We start from the raw sequence: 26,709 nt of genomic DNA on the forward strand, positions 1-26,709 counted from the left end.
CAAATTGATTAGGTGGGCAATGGTCCCCCTTTCCACTGACACCACCCCAAACACCACTTCCCCTTGCCCTCAGCCTCTGCCACTCACCATCTCCCCATCCTTTGCCCCTGGGTCCGCAGCAAGCGGCGGTGGCAGTGGCAGCAGTGAGAAGGAAGCTTGCTGAGCTGAAGTAAAAATAGCCCCAGCAGTTACTCAGCTTAGAACGTAACATGACTCATGATGTGAAATGAAGATGAGGGTCGAAAACCAAAAGCAAGTGGCTCTCCCTCCCCCTGCACCTGCTATTGCTGTTCATGTTGCAGAGCAAAACTCACTCTAAATACTGCTCACCACGGGTCAGGGCACCAGCCAAGGCGGAAAGCCCTGTGTGCATTACCCGTGAGAGCTGGTCCTCCCTCCCATGCCCATTCGGTTTGCACCGACACCAGTGGCAAGTGGATTTGGTGATGCTGAGCCCAACCCTCAGCTCATTTACCTCCTGTAAGCTGCAGACCCTGAGCAAAACGGGCATCTCATTGACACAGCAGGACGAAACACCCTGTGGCAGCCCTGTGCCGTCACAGCCAGCAGCTGGCTCACAACAGCACAAATGCAGCTGGGCACTGCTGCGGTCTAAGCCTGTGATGGGGGAGACGAGTGGGTCCATGCCCACAGCCCACCCTGCGTCCCACGTCCGTCCTGGGGCAGGGTGACCCCTGCCCACTGTGGAGGACACTCTGCTCCCTGGGATGCGTGGGAGAGCAGCACCCCTGGCATGGCAGGAGGCAGGCTGTTGCTATCTGCTGGCCTGTGTAATAAAGGAGGGAGTTTAAAAATAGACTTTGAGCCGCAATGCCGGAAAGGCAGCGAGATGTATAGAGCGGGTGTGTATTTATCCTACACACCCTGTGTCTGACACCCTGCTGGCATGGGGACCTGCCCCAAAGCAAAGGCACCGCGCACAGGTTATGGGTGCTTGCTGAGGGACCCTCGTGCCAGTCCTTACCACCACCTTGACTGTGGATGTGGTGGGTGCACAGGGTTGAGGGGACCCCTGAGCTCTGCCTCTCAGGTACCAGAGCTGCTCAGAGATGCTTACACACCACCCCATCCCATGGCCACTTGGAGCAGTGGGACATGCACCTCTTGCCCATGCCAGACCAATCCAATCTGCAACTGCTCCGCAGCCGTATACCCAGACAAAGTGGCATCTCTCAGGACAAAGCCTTTCAATAGATCCCCTGCCCTCTGCCCTCTCCCGAACAATAAGAAATCAAGGAATATTGTCCAAGCTGAATAAAACGATCTAAATTTAGAGTGTCTGATGTGTTCTTGGTTTCCTGCCATGACTCCCCTCCTCCTCCCCAGCCTCCCTTTTCATTGCTCGCTAGCCTTGTGCACAGAAAGGTTTCTGATGGGGTGAGATCACCACCAAGACCCTGTCTCCCCAGTGATGAGGCAGTGGGGAATTCCAAGTTTGACTTTAGTCTCTGTTTTCGTAGGGCAGGGAGGAGGAGAGCACGCTGCTTTTTAAGCCTAACCAGCTTAGATGTGCAGAGAGGAGAGGGAAACCTAAGGTCAAGAGAGAGGGAACTCTCTCTCCCACTTCAGTCCTCTCATGTCCTGGCTTTTACATGGCCCAGACCCTCTGTCCATATGTTTCCACCTGCTCGTGGCATCCTTGCCTCCAGCCCTTGGAGCAGTGCTGCCCCTGTGCTGTTCCAGTCCAGAAGCCCTGACTTCTAGGACCCTCACTGTCCTCCCACTTCCCCTGAGCAGGTTTGGCAAGAAGCAAGCAGCTATGAAAGAGCAAATAGAGGCAGAAAAAAGCCCAACCCAACCAAAAAAAAAAGCCAAGAGGGGAGGGAGAGGAGGAGTGTTATCCAGCAATGTACTCCTGATGTTTAAAAAAGGGACTCCCCTGGGTTTGTGCCTGATAAGGCTGGGTGTCAGGGGAATCTATTCATTTCTTTTCCTCTTTAAACAAAAAGGCCTTCCCATAACCACAGTGAGGAGGGAGCCAACACCTCTTGACAAACAGACTTGTCTTAAGTGCACATGTGGGAAGCCTTTCTGTCCTGCTCCTGGAGAAGAAAAAAAGCCTAGACTGTGAGTATCGACCACACTGTTCAGCATCAGTGGAAAGGGGAACATGGTCCAGCAGTATTTTCTGCACAAGGATGGACACCAGGAGCTGACTGAAGCTTGCCAGCATGTCTGTGGGGTGTCTGAAGATGAAGAGGTCCTTTCTGATAGTGGGATCCAGGCAGACGGGCTGGGGGACTGCCTTGAAAGCAAGGAAAACTCCTCCTTCCCTCCTTTGGCTTTGAACAGTGTCTCCCAAGAGCCTCCTCCAACCCTTCCCAGCTTGGTGGCTGAGTCGGCGAGCAGGTGGAGCAGGGCTTTGAGGCCAGCCAGGCTCTCCCACGCTTTGCTCTCTTTCCTTGGCTGTGTAATCTGGCAGGGGAGGGGGATTATTAATCTTTTTTATTTTATTTTATTATTAATTTCCCTTTTGCCAAGAGTTTGGGAGCAGGCTCTTTGGAATGACGCTCACCTGTGCCAAGGACAGCACACCAAGCATGCCAGAGCCATTGGTGGGACAGCAGTGGGGAATGAGCATCACTAGGTGCTCACAGGGAGGGGGAGAGCCACCACATCCCTGGCTGACATCATGTGAGCAGGTGGAGAAACCAAGCAGGGCTGGACCTGCTGGGGCAGAGAGGAATTGCCCCCCTTCCCTCCCTTTCAGCCAGAGCGAACGGCACGGGGGGATCAAGAAGCAAAAGGGAGAGCCAGGAGCCATTTGTTGGTGGAGAGAGAGCTTAATGCCTGTTCCCAGCTCACAGGGGTTGGCAGCGCTGGAGGCTGGGGAATGGAAAAGTTCAGGTCTCCTGTTCCACATGCAGCTGCTGCCAGAACGCATCAGGCTAATGGATGCAGCAGGGTGGGAAGGGAAAAACCAGCATCAAGGCCACTGGAGATGAGGCCGCCTACCATAGTCTGACTTGTCACCAGCATGAGTGAGCAGCAAGAACAGGGCTGCTGCACAAAAAAAGACAAGCCAGGAGTGACCTCAGCCCAGGTGGTGGCCCTGCTGATCTGGGTACCAGTCCTTCAGTACCTGAGCAGAGACAGAGATGGCACTGGAGATGAAGTGACCTACAAAGTGGGTCTAGAGTCCATTTAGGAAAACCAGTCAGTAAGCCAGGACAGCTGGAGACAGGACCAGGCACGGCTACACCTACAGCACAGCCTGGGTTAAATGGAGCTCCTGGCCATAAGAATGTCTGAGGTGCAAGTCCCAGGTGAGGCTGGCCAGGACAGATAAGGCCCAGTAATGCACTCACGGTCCTGACAACTGTCAAGGTATGTTCTCACACCTTCTGGAGGTCTGGGCTCAATGGATGGCTCCTTGTGAAATGCCTTGGCTGCTGTTGGTTGGGTGACACACAGCCACGGCAGGGACAGGGAGTTGGGTCAGGATGGTGGCACAGAACGAGGGCAGGGTCAGTGCGGGGACAGGGGACTTCAAACCAGGTTGGGATCATAACTTGGAAGCAGAGCAGGGACATTAATCTGCTTCAGAGACACAGAGATGGAAAAGGTGTCCCACAGACAGGCAGACATGGGGACGGGTGCCAAGCCCCGACTGCAGAGAGGGCAGGTGGTGGTAGGTGGCATGCAATGCCAGTGGTGAGCTGAGCAGGGACAGAAAAAGGGATGCAGTAGTGCCCTAGGGTCTCTGGGGAAGCAGTGATGTTCAAGGTCCGTGGCCTTCACTCGAGGAGCAGGTATGGGATCGGGTCCCACACAGCCCAAGGACAAGGCTCCGTTATGTGCAGCTCAGGACTAGAGATACCTCAGCTCATGGCCAGCAAGCAGCAGGAACGGGGCTGCCCCACACAGGGGACCAGCTTAGGGCCAAGAACAAACCCAACGCAGCCCCGCAGGCAATAAGCACCACCAAGGTAACAATGGGGACAGATTCCAGTCACAGCCCCAGAGAAGGCAAGGTCCGGCCAGGAGTAGCAGGAGACAGGGCTAGAGACAAGGCTACGGCATAGGTCCAAGGTGCATCCTGGAGATAAAGCTACCACCAGCAAAGGTCTGGAGTCCATCTGGGACAACAAGTCAGGAAACCAGGACTGCTGAGGACAAGGCCAGGCACAGATATACCTACAACATAGCTCAGGGCAGAAGTAGGTACCTGGATGTGAGATTAAATGGAGCTCCTGGGCAGAGGGGGGGTGGTCCCAGATGAGCTTGGTTGGGGCCATTAAGCCCCACCAGTGTGCTCGGGGCACTGCCAAGCATTAACCATCCCCATGGCAGGACATTCCCAGCTCTTCAGGGCGTGGGGCCCGTAAATCTGTCCCTGGTGAAGCTCACCATCCAGGCAGGATGCTGATTACCTAAACCAGCCAGAGGGAAAAGAGGCTCAAAAGCCAAGACACACCTGAGCAACACGTAGTCAAGCTGAACTATCCGTGCCTGGCCTCAACCCTCTTTCACTTGCTCTCCCTTTCCCTCTGGAATGACAATGCAAGATACTGCCTCCATCTCTGAAATCTATGCCAAGAAACTTTTATTTTTAAATTCACAAACAATGACCTAGCAGCTGCTCCAAGGCTTTTTTTTCCTTGCTAACAGAGTGGAAATTATATATATATTTAATTAGCTCATCTAAGCTAAATTTCCCTTCCCACCATTCTTCGTTAAAGACAGATGTAAAATGACCCCCGACTCCAATCTCTATTGAAGGGGGTGTGACCCCTAACAGATCTGTGTGATCTAACAGAAGTTTCCAGAAAGCCAGTTTCTCCCATCCTGCCTCTTTGCTTTGTCCAATTGTTGGTAGAGTGAGCCAAGAGTTTGAAATGCCATTATAGCTGCCTCTCCATTATCTTGGGCAGAGGGAGGGTTGAGATACCTCAGAGAATGGAAAAATCCCGATAAAGGAGGGGAGTGTGGTACAGATATACCCTCACATCTCACAGGCCCTTGGACCCAGGTGGGATCCAAGGATGCCTTCTTGTTGCTAAAAAAAGACCCTATTTTTTTTTTTTTTAAGTATCAGTCATCTCCAGTTCTTGCTGGACTTGAAGTCAAGCCCAGCCTGCAGGTCTTTACATTCTGCACCCAAAGACTAGCCTTTCCCCATGCATCGGCCATGTGCCATTCTGGGGAAACTCTCCTGCCCTCACGCTGGGTGAATGGGGCCGGGGAGGTCCCCACAGCCTTGCGCTGCACACACGGGGCTGCCCGCACCACTCACACATGCACTGTGAGCAGTGCTGCCAGCGCCGGCAGAGGACCATCGTCACTGCATCGGGGTTGTTTAACACAGTGCATGCATCCATCAGCCTGAGGCATGGCAAGGGGAGACGGTCTCCTGTTCACACCTCTAATGAGAATTTGATCAAAACACGCAAAAGTTGTTTTCTTCATGTTCCCTCTGGAGGGATTCCTTGAAGGCATTACTTTTCTTCTCCTGTCCCCTTTTTTGAGGAAAGGTGCTGGGCTGACTGCCCTGGTCCCTATGGTCCAGAAGTGATAAAGGAGCACACATCCCCTTTTTTAATCCCCCTGCCAACCTGCCAAGGTATTTGTGGGGGCAGTGGGAAGCAGAGTTCATTGCACACACCTCCTGTACAGCCACGACTCCCCAGTTTCAGAAGGGGCATGTGCTCCAAGGTGCAACGAGACCTCATCCTTTCCACTGAAGCAGCCAACCAGGGACACATGAAACATGGATTTTGGTACCTTTGCCACGTCTCAGTCTTTTTGCCGTTCTTCTCATTCTCTCCCTCTACCCCGATTATTTATGGCCTGTATCTAAATTTGTCTTAACTAAGCAGAAAATAATAGCATTCTGGATGCTTCTGGCATGCTTGTCTGCCACAGCATCTTGGACTTGACTCCAAGCCATCGGTCTTACTTGGAGAGGTGTCCTACAGGATTTTGGGATCAGCAGTCACTGGATGCATATGCTGTGAGTTCAGCACCTCCAGATGTCCCAGCCTCCCAAGTCAATCTGCTTGGTGTAGGTCTAGGCTGGTTGTTTCGGACCTAGCCATTGCTGGTAGGTCTGGGCTTCTCTGCATTGCTGCGGCCCCATGCTGGCTGTGCCTCAAAGTTTGGGAGTTGTTTGGTTACTGCCTTAATCTCTTCCAGTGTCTGAGCCACAATAGAAGGTCAAGTCAGACGTAAAGGTCGGCTCCTACCGCTGCTCTGGAGTGACTGCGAATAGGTCAGACTTATCTCAAGAAAACAGAGCTCCAGGAATGGCGCAGCCCCTCTTGTCAACCTGTCTGGCCTCTCTTTCTCCTTCCCCACTGCTCATTCCCAATGGGAGCCTCCGTGGGGCTGCTGGGGTCACAGGAATCTCAGCAATGCCCATTGCACAAAGCCCTCTCTGGTGACAATAGCTCCTTCCTTCCTTCCCCAGTTCCTCCTTCCACCTCTGCAGCTCTCACACATTCCCAGAGCTGCTCCTAGGGCCTTCCAGAAGGTCCTGAGCAAAACCCTGCTCCTGCCCTCCTCCTCCAGTCTGGCTGGCCCCTGTCATAGAGGGCAGCCAAGAGGGTGCTTTGGGGGAGGAGGGGTGTCCCCACAGTGTGGCTCTGCTTGCGAACAGAACAGACATATTTACATCTCTGTCTGTGACTGAGGGTGTGGTTTCAAAATTGGCGCGGGTTTCTTGGAAAAAAGCTTCTGGAGAAAGCAGCTTTATTCTCGCTCCAGCTGTGCAGCCCCTCTTTTTTTTTTCCTGGTTTATTCATTTTCTTGGGATCATTCTCAGCCAGATCAGCTCCAACTTGCTACCCTGCCACCTGCTCGCTCATGCTGACGTAGGAAGCTGGAGAAGGCATGCCCAGGATGGAGGCACCAGCCCTTTTGCTGGTAGCAGAAGCTTAGACCAGCAGAAACCAATCCTGAAACTACCTGCTCCCAATCCCTCTCTCTTCATGCTGGGGAGTATCCCAATGGCTATGTGGGATGTATGTATCTATGGGTCTACCTCCACGCTAGGGATGCTCCATACAACTCCAAGAGACCACATAAGTGTGTGCAGGGAGTCTTTTGCTGTATAATTTCTTGCATGGGAATGGATGCTGTGCGAATGGCCTGGATGTTCTCTATGGATTCACACATGCCCCCATGTCCACGCCTGTGGGATCATCTGTGTTTCTTACGTGCGGCAGCTGTGGCCATGCACCATGGCACAGCTTTGCCTTTTCCTTGCCGACATGGGATTTGATGACTCTGGAGCTGGGAGCCAAACCCACACGAGGTGCCCTGCTCTGGGCCTTGGCTGAGGGAGGTGAGGCTGGAAGAAGCAGCAGGGTTGCTGTAACCCACTGTCTTCTCCCCTTCCTCAGCCTGTTTCCTGACACAGTTCCTATATAGGACAAGTTTCTGTTGCAATCAACTGTTAAGTTAATGAAACCCTGAATTAACCCCCCTTTTCTACCCCTGCTCCAGGGAAACTGTCCCAGTGGACAAAGTAAATCCCTGGTATCTGTTCTCTGCTCCAAGGGAGGCACATTCCCAAGGACACGTGTGGGAACTTGGGCTGGAGTGGCCTGCTGGGAGAGGGCTGGTTGGTACAGACCTTTGAACCCCTCTGCACGTGTGTGCGTGGGGACACTCACCACTTCACCAAGGGTGGTAGGAAGAGGGGGAGGGAGAGGTGGGATTGTGTAATTGGGATTTCTCTTACCCAACAGACAGCAGCCCCCCGGAGCACCAGCAGATAACGGGGCAGTGGCTGGTAAAGGCGTGAGAGCTTTCAGGCATTGCCTGGCAAAGTGTTTGCTGGCCCCTGACAGGCAGATTCGCTGGTGGTCTGGAGGATGACCTGGCTCTGTGGCTTGGAGTAAATCATTGGATTTGGAGAGAGGCTGCTCCCTTCTTTCAGGAGCTTTTCTACCCAGGAACAGAGCTAGTGCAGGGCTACTCTGACTGCTGACTTAGCCAGAGGTGGTGAACACCTTTTAAAACCTGCTGATGCTGGACTAATCAGTGTATTTTTCTAATGTGGTGCCTTTCCTCATTCGAGGTTTTCCCTGAGATTCCTGCCTGACTCTACATGTTTCCAGAGACGTTTTTTGCCTTTAGCACTGATGGAAATTACCAATCTAAAGGCTTCAGTATATTAATACTGTGGATTTGTTTTCCTGCCTCTTCTTCTGGATTGAAGCGTTTCAGCTTAGCTCATGGTGGGGCTAGAATAGTCTTTCCTTCTGCCTTTTATGTTCAGGCTGGCACATTAAAGGAGCAGGCTTCCCCTCATTTGCACCTTTACTGCATCCCAAATCTGGAGTGGCACTGGCCGCCTCCTGCTGAGGGCCCTGGGCTCGTCAGGAGCCAGCAGCAGTAGGGTGTTCTCTGGTCCTGCTCTAGCTCTGGGCAGGGATGCAGCGATGGGCTCTGAATCATGAAGACCTGTGATTTTTGCTGAGAGGTGGTGATGGGTAAAAATGCCAAACTCAGACTGATGTTTCTGTAAAAATGTGGGCAAGCTGGAAGGGACTGGGGGGAGGGAGCATGAGTTATACAGAACAGATCCTTTAGTCCTGTCTGGCACTAGCAATAATAGCAACAATAGTAATATTCATCATCATCATAGCATTCAGATATCAATTTCCATCTTGCAATTTCTGTGTGTGCACTGACTCATTTATTTTCCCTCACAAGACAGGGAGGAATTGTTAGTCCATGGCAGATGTAGGGAAGCAGACATCCCAAGCTCTGTGGAGAGGGCCAGTAGTGAGCTTTAGTCAATAATTTGCCTTCTGGTCCCACGTCCACAAGACTCTGCATGTTAAGTGTCTACTAAAAGATTACTACCCTGACATGGTAACCCAGGCACAAAGGACTCGGTGAATCAAAGCAACCATCTCTGAAACTTTTTGAGATTATTTTTCCCCTAGCAAAGCTGTTATGGTGTGTGGGCACATGGGAAGTTATTTACCACCACTGTAAGCTCCTCAAGTCATGTTATGGGCTTTAATTTTCAGTGCTGAGGCTCTGGCACCTCACAGTGGGACTAAATCGGCTAAGAAGCATATCTAACCATGGAGCCATCCATTTGACGCATAAGCCACCGAGTGCAATGAAAGGCAGGCTCGTGGCTGCAGCCTTTTTCCCAGGCCAGCCTCCCCCGCTCCCAGCTGTGCTGGGCAGGACCCTCTCCACAGTGATGGGACCATTGCATCTGCAGTTCCGTGTCATCGCTGGCCATGCCTACCCAGATTCAATAGCAGCCATTGTCCTGGGGAAAGGTCACCCAAGCCAGGCACGCAGGCAGCAGCGAGCGTGGAGGCTGCTGCTGGAACAACTGAGCACGGGGAAGGGAAGTGGGGGCAGAGGGCAGAGGGGGCCGAGGGGATGGAAGGGGTGAGGATGTCAAAGGAGGTCTGGGTTGCCTCCTGCTCGTGGGAGGTTTTGGGGCGGTACATAGTGAGGAATCAGCCGATTTCCACAGGGTTAAGCTTGCATTTGTGTGGGCAGCACCTGGACCCTTGTGGGGAAACATCTAACACCAGAAAGCTCAAGGCTTTCCTAGGCAATCTGCTTTTCCCATAACTGGCTGCACTTTTCTTCCCGTCTTGAACACAGTGGTTGCAGGGCTTTAATGGCTTTAGCACCACACCTACAGCCGACATCACCTAGTCTCCTCTTACATGTCTCAGTCCCCAGACAAGTGCTGTGATTTAGTATGTCTGACCTTGTGCTGTGCGACAAGATGAAAGAATGTCCCTTGCACAGGATCCCACCACCTTTGTCATCCCGACGAGGTGCTGCATTTGCAGTGCTGGGGATTTTTATATCTGTTCAGCAAGTCCTTCATTACCCAGCCTGTTAGCTTTGGGTCATTTTGTGCTTCTTACTGAAGCTTCACAAAGAAGTGGGGTTGGAGCCATTCTGGCAGTCATTTCCTTTCCCCTCATCCCCTCTCTCTGGAAAACACACTGGAATTTCAGTAACAAATATTTCTCCAATTTCACGATCAGATGTCTGGGTCGTGAGTCCCACCCTGGTTTTTGTAGCACAGATTCTACCAGCCCAGGGTGGGCGTCTGCCTCCACCAGTTCCTGACTGCAAGGATACCCATGAAACCACTCACAAAGTCAAAGCGATTGCCAGCATTTTTTCCTAATCTGTTCATAGTTCTGTAGGGCTCTAGTCAATGCTCTGGAAGCATATGCCATTGGGTGATCATCTTGCATTTGAACAGCTGCTAATCTCTGCAAATTTGTGTTCACCAGGGGGTTTAGTCTTCTTGTTAATCTCAGGGCATTTGGTTTTGGGGTTTCTATAACGAGTATTTTTTAATTTTCAAAAGCAGTTCTCATTATGAGAGGCATCACCCTGGGATAATCATTCTCCAGGGAGAATAGAATGGAGGTAAATTAGAGATGCATTTAATTTTAATTCATTTAACATGCCCAGGATGAGCTGGAGGGTGGGCAGGGCAGCAGGGGAGAAAGAAAAGTGAGAGCAGTTTGCCCCCAGGTACCTGTTGAGAGAGGCCTGGCTCATTACAGTATGAGACATCCTCAGGAAAGATCACAGACCTGGGTTTTGCCCCAGACCCCGTGGAACCTCGCTGTGCCCCTGGATATGTCTGCAAATCTCCAGGAGGTTCCTGTGTTTTGGGATCCTTCTTCCAAAACTATTGCCTCCCAGCCTTCTCCCTGTCCTTCTTCTGCAAGGCAGGGGACTAAGGAGGGGAAGGCAGAGCTACTTTTCCAAACTGCCTGCGACAGGAGCTCCATCAAGCATGCTGCCAACGGAAGACCCTGGGAGAGCGAAGTGTGCAGTGCTGCTCGCACCAAGCTGGTAAAGCCTCCAGAGCCCAACTTCCCCTGGCTGAACCTGCTTGAACCTGCCTTTGCATTCTGCCAGGCTTCTTTATGTTGGCACCAGCTCCTCTTCAACGAAAAAATAAGGGGACTTTCCCAGGCATCCTACTTTAGTGGTACCAAAATGAGACAGCTCCGAGAACGGACTGTTCTCAGCTCTGAATATCCCTCTGCCTTCACCGGGCTTGACTCTGAAGGGAGCTTTGGTGGCTGTAGTTATTTGGGTCAAAGTTCTTCTCTTTGGCCATTTTCTTCTTTGGACTCCAGTCGTGATTTCTGGTCAATTGTATTCCAAATCAGCCTGTCAGCCGTAGGCATTTCTAAACTCTCAAGACCTTCAGAGATGTGCTTCTGTGAGAAACCTCAGTTACCAAAAGAAATGTCCCTGTAACCCCCAACATGAGAAAAGAGAGTGGCAATATTTGCACTTTCTTTGACTTTGGCTCTACAAAGATTTTGTCCCCCATGCCTGTGCTGAACCGACCCTTTTGTTTCGATTGCCTTATGACCACTTCTTCAGAGGTTTGTCTGTGCTACCTAAAATTCCCAAAGCTCTATCAGAAAAGGACAAAAATTAAGCAAAATTAGGTATTTTCTTTAATATAACCATAATCCCGGGATCCTGTTGCCAAAATGGAGTTGTTCAGAGCCATCTGAGATGTCTTAGGGTATCTGAGACACATGAAGGGGGCTGGCAGATATGCCATGGGACTTACTGGAGACCAACACTCATCTGGAGTAGCAGCTGGAAGCCAGGCAGGATACGCTACTGCATCTAAAATGAAACTGGATACCAATATTTGGGCAACTGCATCAAACCGCAGCTGAGTGAGCTGCAAATGCATCCCCAACTTAACAGAAACAACCTCAGGATGAATAAAAATCCAAGAGCTGAATAAATGTGGCACTACCAAGCCTTGCAAATCTGGTTCTTGCACTAACACTGAATCAAACTGCTTGTCAGTTCTGCAACTAAATAATTTCAGCCCCACTCAGGCTGGCCATCTGTTCACTCTTTGGATTCACATGATTTTGTGCCGTAGCTCTGTAACCTGATGATCAATAGCTTCGCCATTTCTGGCAGCTGGTGTGCTGCATAAAATCTTTCCCAAGTGCTCTTCTTACATGGGTGAGTGGAAGGAGCCTTGAGATTTCACCATGATGTTGACCAGCAGTTTCTTCCTGCTGCCTCCGGAATGGAGCACAGGTCTCCACCATTTCTACCTCCCCTGCATGTGGTGGCACAGACTGTTTCATTTCTCCTGCCTTCCCTTGAGGACCTCACTGCTACAGGGGCATCCAACCACCTGCGGCTACCTCTTCCCATCCTCAGCCAGCGAGCTCAGGCTGCTCTGCCAGAGATCTAATTGACTTTGGTCACTGTGCAAGCATTCTGCGACCTACTGCATGGCTGATAAGAGACTCAGTTTTATTTCTCGGCCTCAGTTACATGACACTGATCAAGGTTGCGGTGAGTTATGTCACTGTCACGTGGCTGGGGCCACCATGCACTGCCTCTGCCGGTGACCCAGCTGCGTGTGTGCCGGGACTGGCATGAAACCATGGTACCCCCAGCGCAAAGCAAATGGCTCTCTGTTCCCTAGGGGATCTCTGGCGTGTTTGATGAGGGGTGCAAAACCCAAAAGCACTGTGGTGGGAGCTCAGGTGAGGGCAGAGGTGCAGGTGTAGCAGGGAGCATGTGCTGAAGGGTGCCTGGAGAGCTGCAGGGCAGAAACGCTGTGGCTGGGAGCCCCCATAGCATCCCCAGGCAGCTGGGGGTAGGGGAGGAGAGGCCCCCTGAGGAACAACAGAGCATTGAGCTGCCCTATCTCTCCTGCCCGAGGGAAGCGGAAAGGTGATAAGAGCCCTCTCAGATGAGGAATTCCTTCTCACTTTCCCCTTTGTGTTTGCCTTTCATCAGAGATAACAGGACTCTTGGGCAGCAAATGGGATGTGGAGCTGCCAGCACACAAGGGACAGCCACAGCCGCTCCTGCATCCGTCCCCCTGGGCATGTGTCCATGCCTGCCACCCTCTCTGGTGGGGTCCCATAGGAGCATCCTGGCCATGGCCCCCTTTCCTTCTCCACTATCTGACTCATGTCCTCAGGTCCCCTTGCACGATTACCATCAGGAGCTGTAACCTGAGGAGCAATTCGGAAAAGGGGAGTGAGATTATGGACAGTAAAACCAAGGCTGATAAAGGTGGCAGAATATTTGAGCAGCATTTCACTGCAGCACTACTTACCTGGGAGCGAGTGGAGAGCACCTGAACACCTGCCTGCACTGTCTCCAGCCTGAGCTGTGAGTGCCCTCAGGAGAGTCGGTCCCTCTGGATCTCAAAGTCTTTGAGCCCTCCAGCTACTTAGCTTGGTGATCGTCTTTCCAGCTATCACACCCTCTTTCTGCTGGCCCCTCCAGGTCTCACAGCCCACTTGGGGCACTGCAAGGCTGTCCGGCACCTTCCCATAATGTTGATGGGCCATTTTCACAGTCATGATACCAACCACAGACCTGCACCAGAACCATGTGGCAGAGTACCATGAGCAACTCAGACCACCTGTGGTAACCCAAACTTGGCAGTGTGCACAGGCTGAGGAGAGCAGGCAAGGACCAATACCTCTGATGGTGGCCTCCTGGAGGACCCCAGCACAGGCTTCTGCAGGCTTTACCTAGGGAGACCATGTTCTTAATTCTCACAGGCTCTGAGTGAGTCCATCTCCTGCCTCCACAGATGTAATGGGTTTGAAAGAGCTCTGGGGAAAAAAAAGCCTAAAGGAGCAGTCCTACCAAGCTAGGTCCCTTCTGTAAATATCTGAACCATCTCCAGAAGAAGAGACTGCCTTTTCTAAGTCCAAAGATGACCATTCTGACTGCCTAGTACAATCCCCCTTTTCCCCACCCCTGCATGACACAGTTCAGAAAATCTTGCTTGCCAAACCTTTCCCCAGCCCATGTTACTGTGGCTGTGGTGTCTCCAGTGACCAATCCTAGTGATGTGGCACAGTGAGGTACAAGCGCGTTACGGGGTCAGTGGGAGCTCTCTGGGAAACGGGAAGAAGACAGAAGAGTTGCAAGCAGTTGGACCCGATGAGGCTCAGCATGTTGCCAATTTTCTCAAGAGAGGCTCAGCTGCAGAGCGCTCGGGAATCCCGGAGCATGACTGGGCTTGCTGGTTGCCTCCTCAGCAGATGTGACTGATGAACATTTTGGCTGAAGATTTGGGCTGTGGTGGTGCCCCAGCTCCACACCTTCCTGCCTACGCCCCCTTGCCAGCAGTGGGGAGACTGGTCATTTACTCTGGCAGTTCGAGAAGAATAACCTGCCAGCTCTTCAAAGGTGGGCACAGACATCCAGGCCAGGGTCTACCCCTTGGTGTGAAGAAGCAAATAAGAGAAAAAAACAGGGAGAAAAAGGTTGGATGATGGAGCGAGAAGACCAAAGCACGGAGCTGGTGTTTTATCCTTGGCCTGGCCGCAAACCCTTGGAGCAGAGGAGGGGTCTTTGCTCTGTCCAGAGAAGGCTCTGGGAATGTCTCTTTGGTGCTGGAAAAGACCACAGCTGGAATTCAGCCCTTTTAGGAAGATATTCTTGATCACAGCTTCCAGTGAGATGACTCGGAGATTTCTCTGTCCCCTGGGGTCACCAGTCCATGTCACTCAGTGGTGGGCAGTGCCCAGTCCCTTGTGGTGCTGCAGCTGGCACGTGCATGCTGCGATGCTGGGGGGTGGGCTGCTGGTCCCTCAGCCATCCCGGCCTCTGATTCATTTGTGCTGTTTGTTGGCAGTCCTTGCCAAAGGGAAGGCTGAGGAGAGTGCGGGAAGACGGGGTGACTCATCCTCAAAGCCCAGGTGGCTGTCCTAGCTGAGGGACACCTGAGGGCTTCCGGTGTCACAGGGAAGTGGTAGGAAGGGCAAACATTCCCAGAGGAGCCATGAGGAATAACCGCAGGAGAACAAGGGTTTCCCTGCTGCATTGTGTGCCTCCACATCTGGGAATCTCATCAAACCCACGCGGCAGAGTGAGCTCATAGCCAGGGTGGGAAGGCAAACCCACAGGCTTTGTCCACCCTGGAGTCCCCTCCAGCCATTGCTTTGGCTCCCTGTTGTGCTGCTGGCACGGGTTGCTGAGTTACTATGTGGCAGCTCCCCAACCCACTTGTGGGGCAAGGAGGTAGGATGGTCTTCAGCAAAGTATAGGCATATCTTCGATGGCATCAGTCACCTCCCTGGCACAGCACACCCCTGTGCCAACACCTCTGGAGACCAAATGCTCAGAGGAAGGGAGGAGACAGACCACTTAGGAGAGCAGCAAGAAGGGAGGAGGGAGAAGAAGGTATGGATGAGGGCAGTGGAGATGGTAGTGAAGATCAGGGAAGCTGGAGTCAGGCAGGGAAATCTTGGGGGTGGGTTTTGGAGAAGTAGGTGAGATGGAGGTGGAACCTCTGCTAGTGAATACTGTATTGGATCTGGCAATTGACATAGATCATACAGCAAGATTAGAGGTCGTGGAAAGTGTATTACAAGCCCTGCATTGCTTTTATTCACTGGAGACTGTTGGAAAAACAAGCAGGAAAGCAGCACAATGGGTCCCCCAGCTACGGACATCTCAGCACACATTTGAAAGACAATGGAGAAAAACGATTAACTCCAAGAGTCCTCTATCCTGTCTCCAGTAAGATGCATGCCTTGTTTTGCCTGGCTAGGAACTAGGGATCAAACCGACAACGCCAATTAAAAAAAAAAAAATCTCTTAGAAATTTCTTCAGGGGAAAAAGGGGGTGGGGAGAGAGGAAGAATGACGCAGCTGCCAGGATGAAGCACAGCCTGAGTAAGCTGGGCCTTCAGCAGATGTTGACTTGCAAGGGAAAACAGGTTTGCACATAGCCTGGCCTGTTGCTGTGGGATCCCTTGGTCCTAATATGGGGTGCTTTCTTTTGAGGACCTGGTCTGGCTACCAGTTCCCACAGTCCCCAGGTGCTGATGACCAGCCAGGCCTGCAGAAGCGTCCCACCTGGCCACAGAGGGTTGCAATCCACATCTTTGTCTGCAAATGCCCTGGCTTCATGGTAGAAGGAAGGGCAAGAAATCCAAGCACTGTGGAGGAGAGGACACTTAGAGGGAGTGAAGGCCTCAGGAGCTCAGAATCACTCAGCTCTTGCAGAGCTGCAGCCTGCTGGCCATGCTGGGGGGCCATGTCTCATCTATCCTCCCCCTGCAGACGGGAGGGGGTGGGTGGTGTCAGGCACCAGAGAACAGCGAGGAGGGTGCTGGGGACCTGCAGCTCCTCTTGCTCTGGTGCTTGACCTTGGCTGAAAGGACAAGGTCAGAAGCATCCAAGCTTGAGGTCTCTCCAAAGGTCTCTCCAGGAGGGAAATCTGCAGCCTGTCACCTGTCTTAATTAGACAGATTATCTAATTAAATTGCTCTTCCACCGGTATTCCTCTTACTGTTAACAGATGGTGGCTTCCTTTCTCAGGAACCAGGAAAGCTGTGCATCTTTCCTCGTGTTCTGCCACATCCCCACTCATGACCACATCCCCCCCTCTTCGGATAACGATTGGCAGTTCCAGGGCTCTACTGAGGATTTTAAAGTTCAGACAGTCACATTTGTCCATCAGGCAACCGGAGGGACCCTAAGGGGCTGTACCACCTTTCCATACAAGGTGACCCGAGTCCTTCAGCCATGACTTCTCTGCTAGACAGATGCAGGCCAAGAAGCTTGGGCACGGACCCTAAGGACTTCTGATCCCTGCACCATCAGGGCTTCCCTGCATATCCCTGGGAAAGCACCAGTAGGGTTCACAGCTGACTCAAGTAATGGCAAATTCCCACTCAGATGGGCAGTGCAATTAGACAGGCTAACGTGCTTGCAAATCCCTCAAAGACAAGAAAGGCCTGGCATGATGTTCAGGCTGGCCTCTTGCTTCTCCTGTTGCTCCAGTACCAGCCTGTTCACTCTTCCAAACCTCCCAAAGTCCATTGCATTGTCCCCATGGCCTCTCCCAGGTCAGCAATCTCGCCCCTCTGCCACTACACCACTCCCTGCCCAGTCCTGGCCCACGTGTATCCTGTTTGCCTGAGCTTGGAAGGTTTCAATCGCTGGTTCTCGTGTCAAAATGAAAAATAGGGGGCAGGGTGAAACAAGCACTATAGGAAGAGGAAGGCTACGAGAAATGGCGGAGGTGGGAAGAAATGTGGGGTAACCCCTCCTGGGAACACCTGCTGCAAGCAACCCCCTCACCACGGCTCTGCACAGAGCCCCAGGGAGGTACCATCACATCTTGGCTCTGGAGGAGAGGGGATATCCTTAACACCACTTCTTAAGGTATTTTGGCTGAGCATCCGGTCCCCTCTTCCTCTCCCTGAGTTCCTGTCCCCTGCAGTGAGTGGTGACCTCAGCTCGCTTAACGGGTTGTTGAATGCAGAGATATGAGACCTCACCATGGTCCCTTCTGGGCCAGTGGGCTACTTGGTTCATTTCCTAAGTCTAGAAATAACCTGTTATTTCAGAAGATCCTTCCCAATCTCGAATTTAGCATCTTTGAGAGTGATGTTTGCTGCTTTGACTCATATACCCTCTTCCTCCTCCTGCTTCAGCCTGAAGGGGTCTCAGTCCCTAATTTAACCATGAGTTGATGGGGTACGGTAAGGTTGCAAAGAACCGGAGAGTCTTCAGCTGAACAGGTTCTCCCTGGAGGAAAAAAAAAGGTTTATACAGAGCTTCTCAGCTCTCCCTGGTGTACCTCATCATTCCATTTCCATTGCCCTCTACCCCTCAAGCTTACTTCTGGGGGCATCTCTGCCCCTGGAGGTACTCTGAGCATCTACTCCCTTCCCAGCACAGTCTCTGAAAGAGAATCCTTCCCTGATCTGAAAACATCCCTGCTCTAACTTCCACCCAGCACATGCCATTGCTGATCTCCTCTTCCTCTGTGTGCCCCTCCACGTCTCCCTTCCCAGCCCTGCTCCTGACCACATGTGACAGCCCCAGACCTCTTCTGCAGCAAAATGTGCCTCCATCCCCGGCTCTGAGACACACCAGCCTCTGATTGTATCCTACCCCCTTGAAACACTTGAGTTTCATGATTCCCAGCCCTCCTGTGCTTGGCAGCCTCACCCCCCTCCACCGCTTCCACCGCTTGCCCCAGGAAATGCTGTTCACTACCAAAAGCAGCAGTGCTGGATCCTGCTTCCAGATCAGCATTTATCTCATGTTGGGTTCCATCCCTCAGTATCCAACACACATCCTTAAACATTTTGTATTCTGCACAGACATCTTTGCCCAGATCTTCTAAAGGGCCAGGTAAGAGAAGAAGCAATAACCTACAAAGAGCATGAAACCTTTGTGTCATGGTCTTTTCCGCTCGTCCTTCGTGAATGCCAAGAAGTCCAGCTGTGCAACACTGTGTGAGGCAGGGGCTGCGCAGGGAGCAAACCAAAGTATGTAAGGCCTGAATGTGCTGTGAAATGCCAATGTGTCAGTGATAGATGCAGAGTCCCATTTTCCTTCTTCCTGACTCCCCAGCTGGTTCCCACAGAGCGTCCTACAAGCCACTCCACACCTGCAGCTTCTTCCCCATAACTGGATGCCCACAGACTGCCCCCCTGCCACAGCTTTCCCTGCTTCCTGGGTCAGCAGAGCCCTGTGGCCATGCCCTGCCTTCTAGGCAGAGCCTGGGTCCTGCGTCCACGCTCAGGGGGTGAATGTGGTCCATCCATGAGGAAGAGCAGGTATGGATAAATTTGGAGTATAAGGAGGCAGAAGAGGTCGCCCAGCCACGTGGAAACCAGCTGCTGGTGCCGGGGAAGCCCAGAGAAGGGCAGCAGCATGGTGAAGGGCAAGATCACAGGAGCTGTTGGAGGGGCTCAGACACGGAAGGGGGAGTGGAGCTGGTGAAGAGCATCTGGACATGTGAGGTCAGGTAATTCTTCATATAGCAGTTCCTGCACTGTTCTGGGAACAGATAAACAGGGCCTTCCTTCCTCCTGGCTTCCTCCTCCTCAGCAGCTATCCTTTTCTGGAGAGGCAGCCTGCTGGACCACTCCTCCCACATCACTGGCTGCATCCCTCCCTCGGGGTGACTCACCTGGCCCCTGCTGCACTCTGCAGCTTCACACCTCCCTGCCCCGGTTCAGCAAGCATGGGCAACATGGGGCTGCTGCCTGGGACACACCACAGGGCAACCACCGGTGGTGCCCTGGGGTGGCACAGAGCAGCCAGGTGGCAGCTGGCACTGCTTTGGGCAAAGGTTGCAAAGCACCCGCTTGCCTCCCAGCGCAGTGAGGTTGTGGCTGCTATTTTAGGCTGGGAAGGCATAAAAGAATAGACCTGAAATCCCCTTGCAAAGCTGCAATGGGCACTTGACCAGGTGTCAATTCCAGCACTGGCGAGCCCGGGTGATGGTGCTATTTTAGGGATGTATTCTTTCCCTCTGCTGGGACTATTTTTGGAGGCTGAATAGGTACCAAAATGACCCGGATATGTTGCAGATAAGGGACCGATGACATTTTGGTGCTCATGTTCCAGGCACAAACACTGCTCATGAAGGCAGACCCTGGGAATAACAGCACTCCTGGCAGCAGCAGCATCCTGGCTGTGCTGCCCTTGCCACAGGCAGCAGGGTAGGGGTGCTGTGATCTTCCCCCCAGCAGTGCTACCCTGCATGACTCCATGATCCCCAGCACTCTCCCAGGCATCAGCAGTGCTCAGCAGCATCACTGGTGGGAGGTCCTCCCCTCTGGCTCTGAAGCAGGCAGTGCATATGCCATGGGGACAGGGTTATGGGCCGAGGGGGTTTGCATCTGATGGGGCTGGGATGGGCTCTTGCTCTTCAGCCACAAAAGGGTCTGAGATGTGAGTGCTGCCCCTTGTAACACAGAAAAGGAAGGTCTTCATTGCAGGCAGCTGTGGTATGCATCCTTTTCTTGGAATTAGGTGTATGGGGACTGGATGGGGGTAATTTCCTTGGCACAAGTGTGTTGAGGAGAAGGTTACATCCACTGTCATCACTCTCCACTGCTACACAGGAGGGCAGGGCTGGGAGAGCATCCCAGCCCAACCTGGCCAGGACACCTGTATCCCACAGGACCAGGAGCTGGGAGACCCAAGTGCTTTGCCCCGTGCTGGGAGAATGGGTTTCCTGCCCCAGAGACATGTGGAAAAGCTCTCGGCACTTGAGATGTGGCACCGCTGATCCACGTTTTCAGGAGAGGAAACACACGGGGACTTCCTTGGGCCATGAAAGGTGCCATGGATGGGGATGTGGACAGGGGCGGCTCGTGACTCTGCAAGGCAGAGGCTTGCACACCCCTCCCGGCCCCGGGTGAGACTGGCGGCCAGGCCCTCTGGCCTTTTTACTCAAAGGTTCTATTTGTGCTCATGGGACAGAGGCCCGTTGTGTGCGCAGGGCACGGGTACAGCCCCCCTGGCATTTGAGGGTAGGGGGGGGAAGAGCTCTGAGACAGTGGTGAGGCTGGAGCCCACGCTGTCACCATACACTGCTCTGTTCCCACGGCCACCCTTGCTCCGCCGTGCCAGCCAAAGCTCACAGCAGCTGGGGCAAGGACAGAGGACATCCCCCTGGGTCACCTTCCCCAGGGCTTCTCCATGCCAAAAACATCTGTGTTGGCTTACAGCTGCCTCCTCTCCCCACCCTGGCCCTGCCTGAGGTCTCCTTGCACCCCAGACTAGGGCTCAGCCTGGGGGAGACGGAGGCTCAGCATGCCGGAGGGGCAAGAGGTGTGCTGTAAGCTGAGACCGAGACGACTTGTCTGGGCTGTCTCCAGCGCAAGCCCGTGTATAAGCCCTTCTGAATCTCCGTTTTTGTTCGCCTTGGTGGCGTCAGCAGCTCTTCGCTCCCTCCAGGAGATGATTCTGCTTCCGTCACTGCTGTTTCCTGTCTTTCTCTCTCCCCCCTCGCTCCCGTAGAGCCAGGCAACACCAGCACAAAAACAGGATTCGAGCTGCTGGAGAATTACCCTGATAACAATGACCAAGGAGACAGTCCGCTGGACGGGACCCTCCCCGGAGCCAGACCAAGCGGGGCCCCTGGCCAGCTCACACCAGCCTTTGGCACCCCCTCTTCACCGTCCCCTGCGGCTGCTGGTGCATGGGGCGGGGGGGGGGGGGATTTCAGGCAGGGGAATGAGCAGCCAGAAAGGGGAAAATCTGGGTGACCTGCTGCCTGCCAGCAGGTCCTTCCATCCCCACACCTTGACCATGGTGACCAGGCAAAGCAGCTCTGACAGCATTCCCACAGCAGCTCTGGTCCCCACCAGCAGGCAGCAGGGATCACGCTGTGCTCTCCCTTGCCAACCCAGCTCCGTTTCCCAGCAGACAGAGCATTTCTGGGAAGCAGCCAAGGGCAGCTGCAATCTGGCTTCACCCATGAGCAGAGCTGAAGGCAGCTCTGGCTTGCAGGCAGGACTGAGGGATGTAATGCCTACAGACACGCTCCCAGGCAGCAGTAGCCCTGGACCTGTGTGTCCATTCCTCCACCCTGGGCAAGCCTGAGGGAGAGCTGGGATTACTTTAGCATCCCAGATGGAGATCTGAAATTCAGGGAACCCTCGCCCTTGGCCCAAAATCCTTACCTGGATCGTCTGAAGGAGGTCCTAGCCCCAACTGCTGGCCAGCACTCCCTGCCAAGGAGCTGCCACCCTCCCAGCGTGCTGGTGGAACCGTGGAGGGAAGCACCGCCTGCTTTGCTTTGTGCAAAGCTGGCCGGCACAGCTGAGGCAAGGAAAGAAAGGGCCTGAGCGAGCCCGGCTGACAGTGCCTGAAGCAAGCTGGGAAGCACATGCACAGACCGATCTGCTGGCAGGTCCGGAGGCAGTGACAAGTGCTGGGAAGGAGCTGCAGAGTGGGAGCGCAGCTGGAGACCAAAGGAGACACATCCATAGCCTTGCTCCAGCTTGTTGAACAAGCTGGGTCCATGCACGCGCGGGCGTCTGTGCCGCCCTCCCCCTCACAGGTGCTTGCTCACCCCTAACCAAGTGCTCCCTTTGCCTCGCATGGCAAGAACCTGCAGCTTGGAGGGCAGCAAAAACTGACTGGGTGAGAAAAACCACCCGAGTGACATCTCCCCTGTCTTTATGGCCTGGAAATCGTACTGCCATGTTCCACTTTTTATCCAGATTTAACAGGGCATCTGCTTCCCACTGGGACAGTGGGTGTCTTGGAGGTGGTGCAGTGCAAGAAATGTTCTAGAGACAGAGGAGGCCAAAGAAGTCCTGCCTGCTGCAACACCCAGCAAGTGCCAGCCTCGCAGAGCAAAGCTGGAGCAGGATGCTGTCTCCAGCCTTACTGATCCCTCCAGCCTTAGCCCTGACCTTGCTACTCCAAGGGGAGATGATCGCTGCCCTACCCGGTAGATGCACAGCTAGTGCACAGGACCTTGAAGCAATGGCTGGGACTGAGGCCAACTGTAGGCGTGAGTCTGTCCTGCCCAGGACCAGGGGGGTTGTAATCCCCCGATTACCAGCGGTGCTGCTGATCTGTAAATTCCCGACGAGGGAGGAAAAGCTGACTTTTGGCCAACACAGGAGGTCTCTGACCAACAGAAGCAGGAAATAGCTACGGTGAGCGAATAAATAAATGGTGCAACTGTAGCTCTGCCTTACATGGTCTTTGTGGGGAGTTTTCCTTTGTTTTTCAGGTTTGCTATTTATATTGCAGAGTGTGAAAATGATGTCAGCAAAGCCTCTGCTCTTTGCTGCAAAGAAAACCAGCCCCAAGAATTTTTTGCAGGGCTGAGAGACCTCCTTGAACAGCGAGACTCAGAGACCGTTCACGAAGCTGGCAGAGCTGGCAGGAAACCTCAGTTGCGGTGTGATTTCTGAGGAGTCCTCTCCATTTCTATGTGCAGGGGCTCATTTGTCCCAGCTCAGTGGCCCATTTGTCCCAAACTCATCTAGGATATGGCTCTGCTCATGTGAAAGTCCATCTTGCCTAAGATGGACTCATAACCTCCTCCAAGAATATCTCCAACCCCTTCCAAGCCTAACTTTGCTTACTGCCTTTCTTTTTTTGACCCCTTTTCCTCTATCCCATTCTCCATTGCAGCCTTTAATGGTTTCAGCTCCGGCCTGCTCAGCCCAATGGTGTTGTCCCAGCTATGCCCTGGGGGACAGAGGAAGAGGGGATGGGGTGTCCTTCTCCTTGTGGGGCTTCACCACTCCCTTGGAAAGGCTCAGGAGGTATTTTGGAGAGCCAAGCTCCCAGCTGAGCAGTTTCCATATTCACATGAGGTGGGAAAGCACAGGTTCAGCCCAGAAGGTCGACCAAGTTCAAGCTGAGCCTGCTCAGCAGTGGATGGCAGGCAGCAATGGCCATGCTTTGGGAAAGGAGGAATATACCCTTCCTTCCCACATTTGTCCCCTGCAGTTAGGAGCTGCAATGACAAGCCCACGCGAACAGCTCGGCGAACAGCTCGGCAGCCAGCGAGGCCTTGGTGCCCGTGGGCAGGGGCGGCTGGTGGTGGTGGGAAGGGAAAAGCCAGCGTGAGTTCAAGGGTTGCCGGTGTACTTGAGACGAGAAAAAACTCTTGGTGACACATGCATCAGGTGTTTCCAGACGATAACAAAACCTGCCTGAGGTCATCGATATTTAATTAGCAATGGGCTTGGTTAAACATTATCCCGGGGGCAGGAGGGAGGGGAAAAGTCCTGAACTGAAGAGAGATTTAACTCTTTGCAGAGAAAGGGGAAGGTTGCCTTCAAGGAGAAAGGGTATCCGTGGTTGGATGTCATCAGACTCTGACATTAGGTTGGCCAGAGGGGCAGAAAAGCTTCGGGGTACACGTCTCTTGGGTCTCCAAGTGAAAGAGGTGCTTTGCCCCATGTAAATGAAATGATCTAAAATTGGAAGCTCAGCGCTCCTGCACCCCAACAGCCCCAGGCCAGCCAAGCAAAATGCTGGAGCAAGACGCCTGAGAGCAATGAGGCTGGTGGCCTGTCTGGTTTCCCCACCAGAGCTCTCCCAGCCTCGGCAGACCCAGTGGCTGGGCACTGTCGCGCTTTCTCTCGGATGGCTGAGTCACCGCCCTGCTACCTGTGCAGGTTCGCACCTGGGTGCCTGCCTCACCGCTGTCTCCTCCGTTTCCTCTGGCGGCTGAATCCCTGGCATCAATCCCATGCCCCTGCCCCCGGGGAGACCCAGCTCAGCAACCCAGGACAAAGAAGAGGAGGAGGGAGGCATGGGGGGGCTTTGCCTAGGATTTCTCTTTGGGAGGAAGGCTTGGGTTGAAGAAGGAGATGCTGAAGGCTCAGGGTGGGGGGATGTGCGCATTTTGGCCCTCCAAGCGCAGCCTGACACCCTGGTGTGCTCCAGGAGGAGATGTTGTGAAGGTCCATCTCTGGGGTGCAAGAAGCAAAGCAGCATGTGATGGAGGGGGAAAGACCTTGCCAAGGGAAGGGAACTGCCTTGGGGCTGCAGCTTTTGTATCCTCAGGCTCCTTCCCCAGGCCGGTGCCCGGTGGGACCTGCGTGTGTGCAGAAAAGGATGGGGCCAGGTTGCACACAAGGAGCCACAATTAACGGTGCTGGAGCGTCCTGATCTCCATAGGCAGCGTGTATGGTTGTGAGGGGGAAGCTGCAGACCCTGAAATGGGGAGCTGGCACCCGACTGCATGGGGCAAAGGGCTGCTGCAGCAGCTCTGCACAGGGCAGGGCAGGACCCAGGAGAAAATGGTGCTGAAATCCTGCTAGTGCCCACCGGGCTCTGTCCTTCCCTGGCCCCTCACCGTCCCTCTGCTTCTCCCTGCCACCTCCCCCCCTCCAAAATCCTCTCTTGGCTGCCCCAAACCTGACACCCGTAATTACCCCAAGATCACAGGGACCTGCTGAAAGAGTGAGCGTGAGCCAGGCTTGGGGGCGGGGGGGACGACACATGAAAAGCAGCTGCGGCCCCTGCCCGCAGCCAGGCCCCCCTGCCGCACCAGCAGCCCCCCGGCACCAGGGACACCTGCAGAAGGCGCCTGCTGGGAGAGGGGAGTGGGAACCTGCTCAGGAGACGGACAGGACAGCACAGCACAGCTTGGGATATGGCCAGCGGCAGCTCCCACCAGCCAGCCAGCATCCCCAGCGCCTGCTCCTGTCTCGCAGGGAAGCCCCTCTCAGGGGGCAGGAGGGTGAAGCTGGGCTGGCGTTTGCCCACCACCCACTTTACTTGCCAGTGGCTGGGTGCCAGAGGGGTGATTCCACTCTGCCCCAAGCAGAGCCTGGGGAACAGGCAGCCTTTGCTGGTGCTTGGCGTCACCTTCCCAGGGATGCTGCATGCTGTCCCTCCTGCGTTCTTGGCAGCAGTGGTGGTGGTCTCACACCAGCAAGCCCCCCAGGCGGGATCCCCAGAGCAAAAAGGCCTTTGGGGAAAGGTTCTGGACAGATCCCCAATGTGGCAGTATGTGAGGGCTCGTGACTGGGGTGGGGTCAGCAGCAGCAGGTTCCCACAGCAAAGATGTCATCTCTCCTCCACATCACTGGTGATACAGACAACCTGCCCAGCACAGCCATACCATGCTCCTGGGACCTCACCCTCCCATTTTATCCCTGCTCATCACCAGGGCCAGGCACCGAGAAAGAGGATGGATGTGTGGAACAGAGAAATAACCCCCTGCCGGGCACCTTCCCCTTGTCAGGAGCAGACATTCTGCTTTTCTTGGCCCCAGCCTCAGTGACATCCATGGGCACAGCCTGCATGACTTGCACAGGAGCTATCAGACACGGCATGGGTCCTCACCAGGGTCCCCGGGAAGCTGAAGAGGGGATGAAGTCAAGGTGGAGAAGGTGGCACAGTCCCAGTCCTCTTGGACCCCTCACCCATGAGCTCTGAAAACAGGGAGGGGGAAAGTGAGCAAATCCCCCATTTTGGGCAGGAGAAACAGCAGCAATGACACTCCAGGTCTCCAAGCTAAGGAAGAGGCTGCAGCCCTGGGCAGGGTGGAGCAGAGCAGCAGATGCAGGGACTTCATCTGCGAGGAGCAAGGAAATGTCCTGGAGCTGTTTGATCTTATTGTATGGAGGGAAGCGGGAGTGGGCGTCCAGCCTTGCTGGAACCAAACAAAGATTATAAATACCTCCTGCCACCAACAGCTCCTCACCGACCTGGCCCGCTGGGGACCCGGTTGCTGGCTGATTCCCAAGGGGAAAAAATGAGCGCTCGAATGTAGTGGTGGAGCGCATGGCAGACAGCTCCAACCAGAAAGCTGGGGGGAATTTGTCCCTGCGGGATGAAGTGTGTGGGCGGGATATCTCCCACCACCACACACGGCCGTATGCAGCGGGAACGGCCCTTGTTGGCTTGATTCAGCCTCTACTGCCACTGGTGTCAAAAAGGTTTTAAAAATACATATTTAAACAGTCCCGTGATGTGGTGGCTGGGCATGAAGTAACGCCTGAGCCTGGTGGACAGCCTTGGAGAGGTGTCCCTGTGTCCTTTAGGGCACTGGGCCAGCACATTTTCCCGCTTCAAGCCTTGGGTTTGAATTCAGTACCGCAAGTGTTACCAAGAGTGCCGTCTGGCATGGGGTTACTTTGGGGTTTCTGGTGCCCAAGCCCTGGCAATGCCTCTCAAGGGCACCTGGGAGTCCTGGGCAACCCTGACACACAGCGGCTGTTCCCACCAGGAAGGGAGAGCAGCCTTGTTTTAGGGAAGTTGGGAGGCAATAGGAGATAAATTTAGTTTTCCCCGCTGTGGCCTTCGGCTGCCGCAGAAACACGTGATACCCCAGCACCACACTGGGAGGGGGCGGTGAGAAGACTTCCCAAAACTCACGTGGGCTCCCATAAGACCCGTGCCTGGCTGGGGAGCAGCACTGCACCAGGACCACTGACAGCCAGTGGCAGGGAGGCCGTGGTG

General features: G+C 53.9%; 1 protein-coding gene across 2 annotated transcripts in view; it reads right to left on the reverse strand.

The window, feature by feature from the left end:
- Positions 1–13,747, reverse strand: part of PDGFB (platelet derived growth factor subunit B) — a 34,757-nt gene extending 21,010 nt beyond the window's left edge. For both annotated transcript variants that reach the window (XM_080393807.1, XM_080393808.1), the window contains exon 1: positions 88–13,747. In XM_080393807.1, the coding sequence (XP_080249933.1) occupies positions 88–211 (124 nt within the window). In that variant the 5' untranslated portion in view covers positions 212–13,747. The remainder of the gene's footprint in view (positions 1–87) is intronic.
- Between the last annotated feature and the right edge of the window lie 12,962 nt (positions 13,748–26,709).

The sequence above is a fragment of the Falco punctatus genome (assembly GCF_963210335.1).
Source record: "Falco punctatus genome assembly, chromosome: 6".
NCBI classification, from domain to species: Eukaryota; Metazoa; Chordata; class Aves; order Falconiformes; family Falconidae; genus Falco; species Falco punctatus.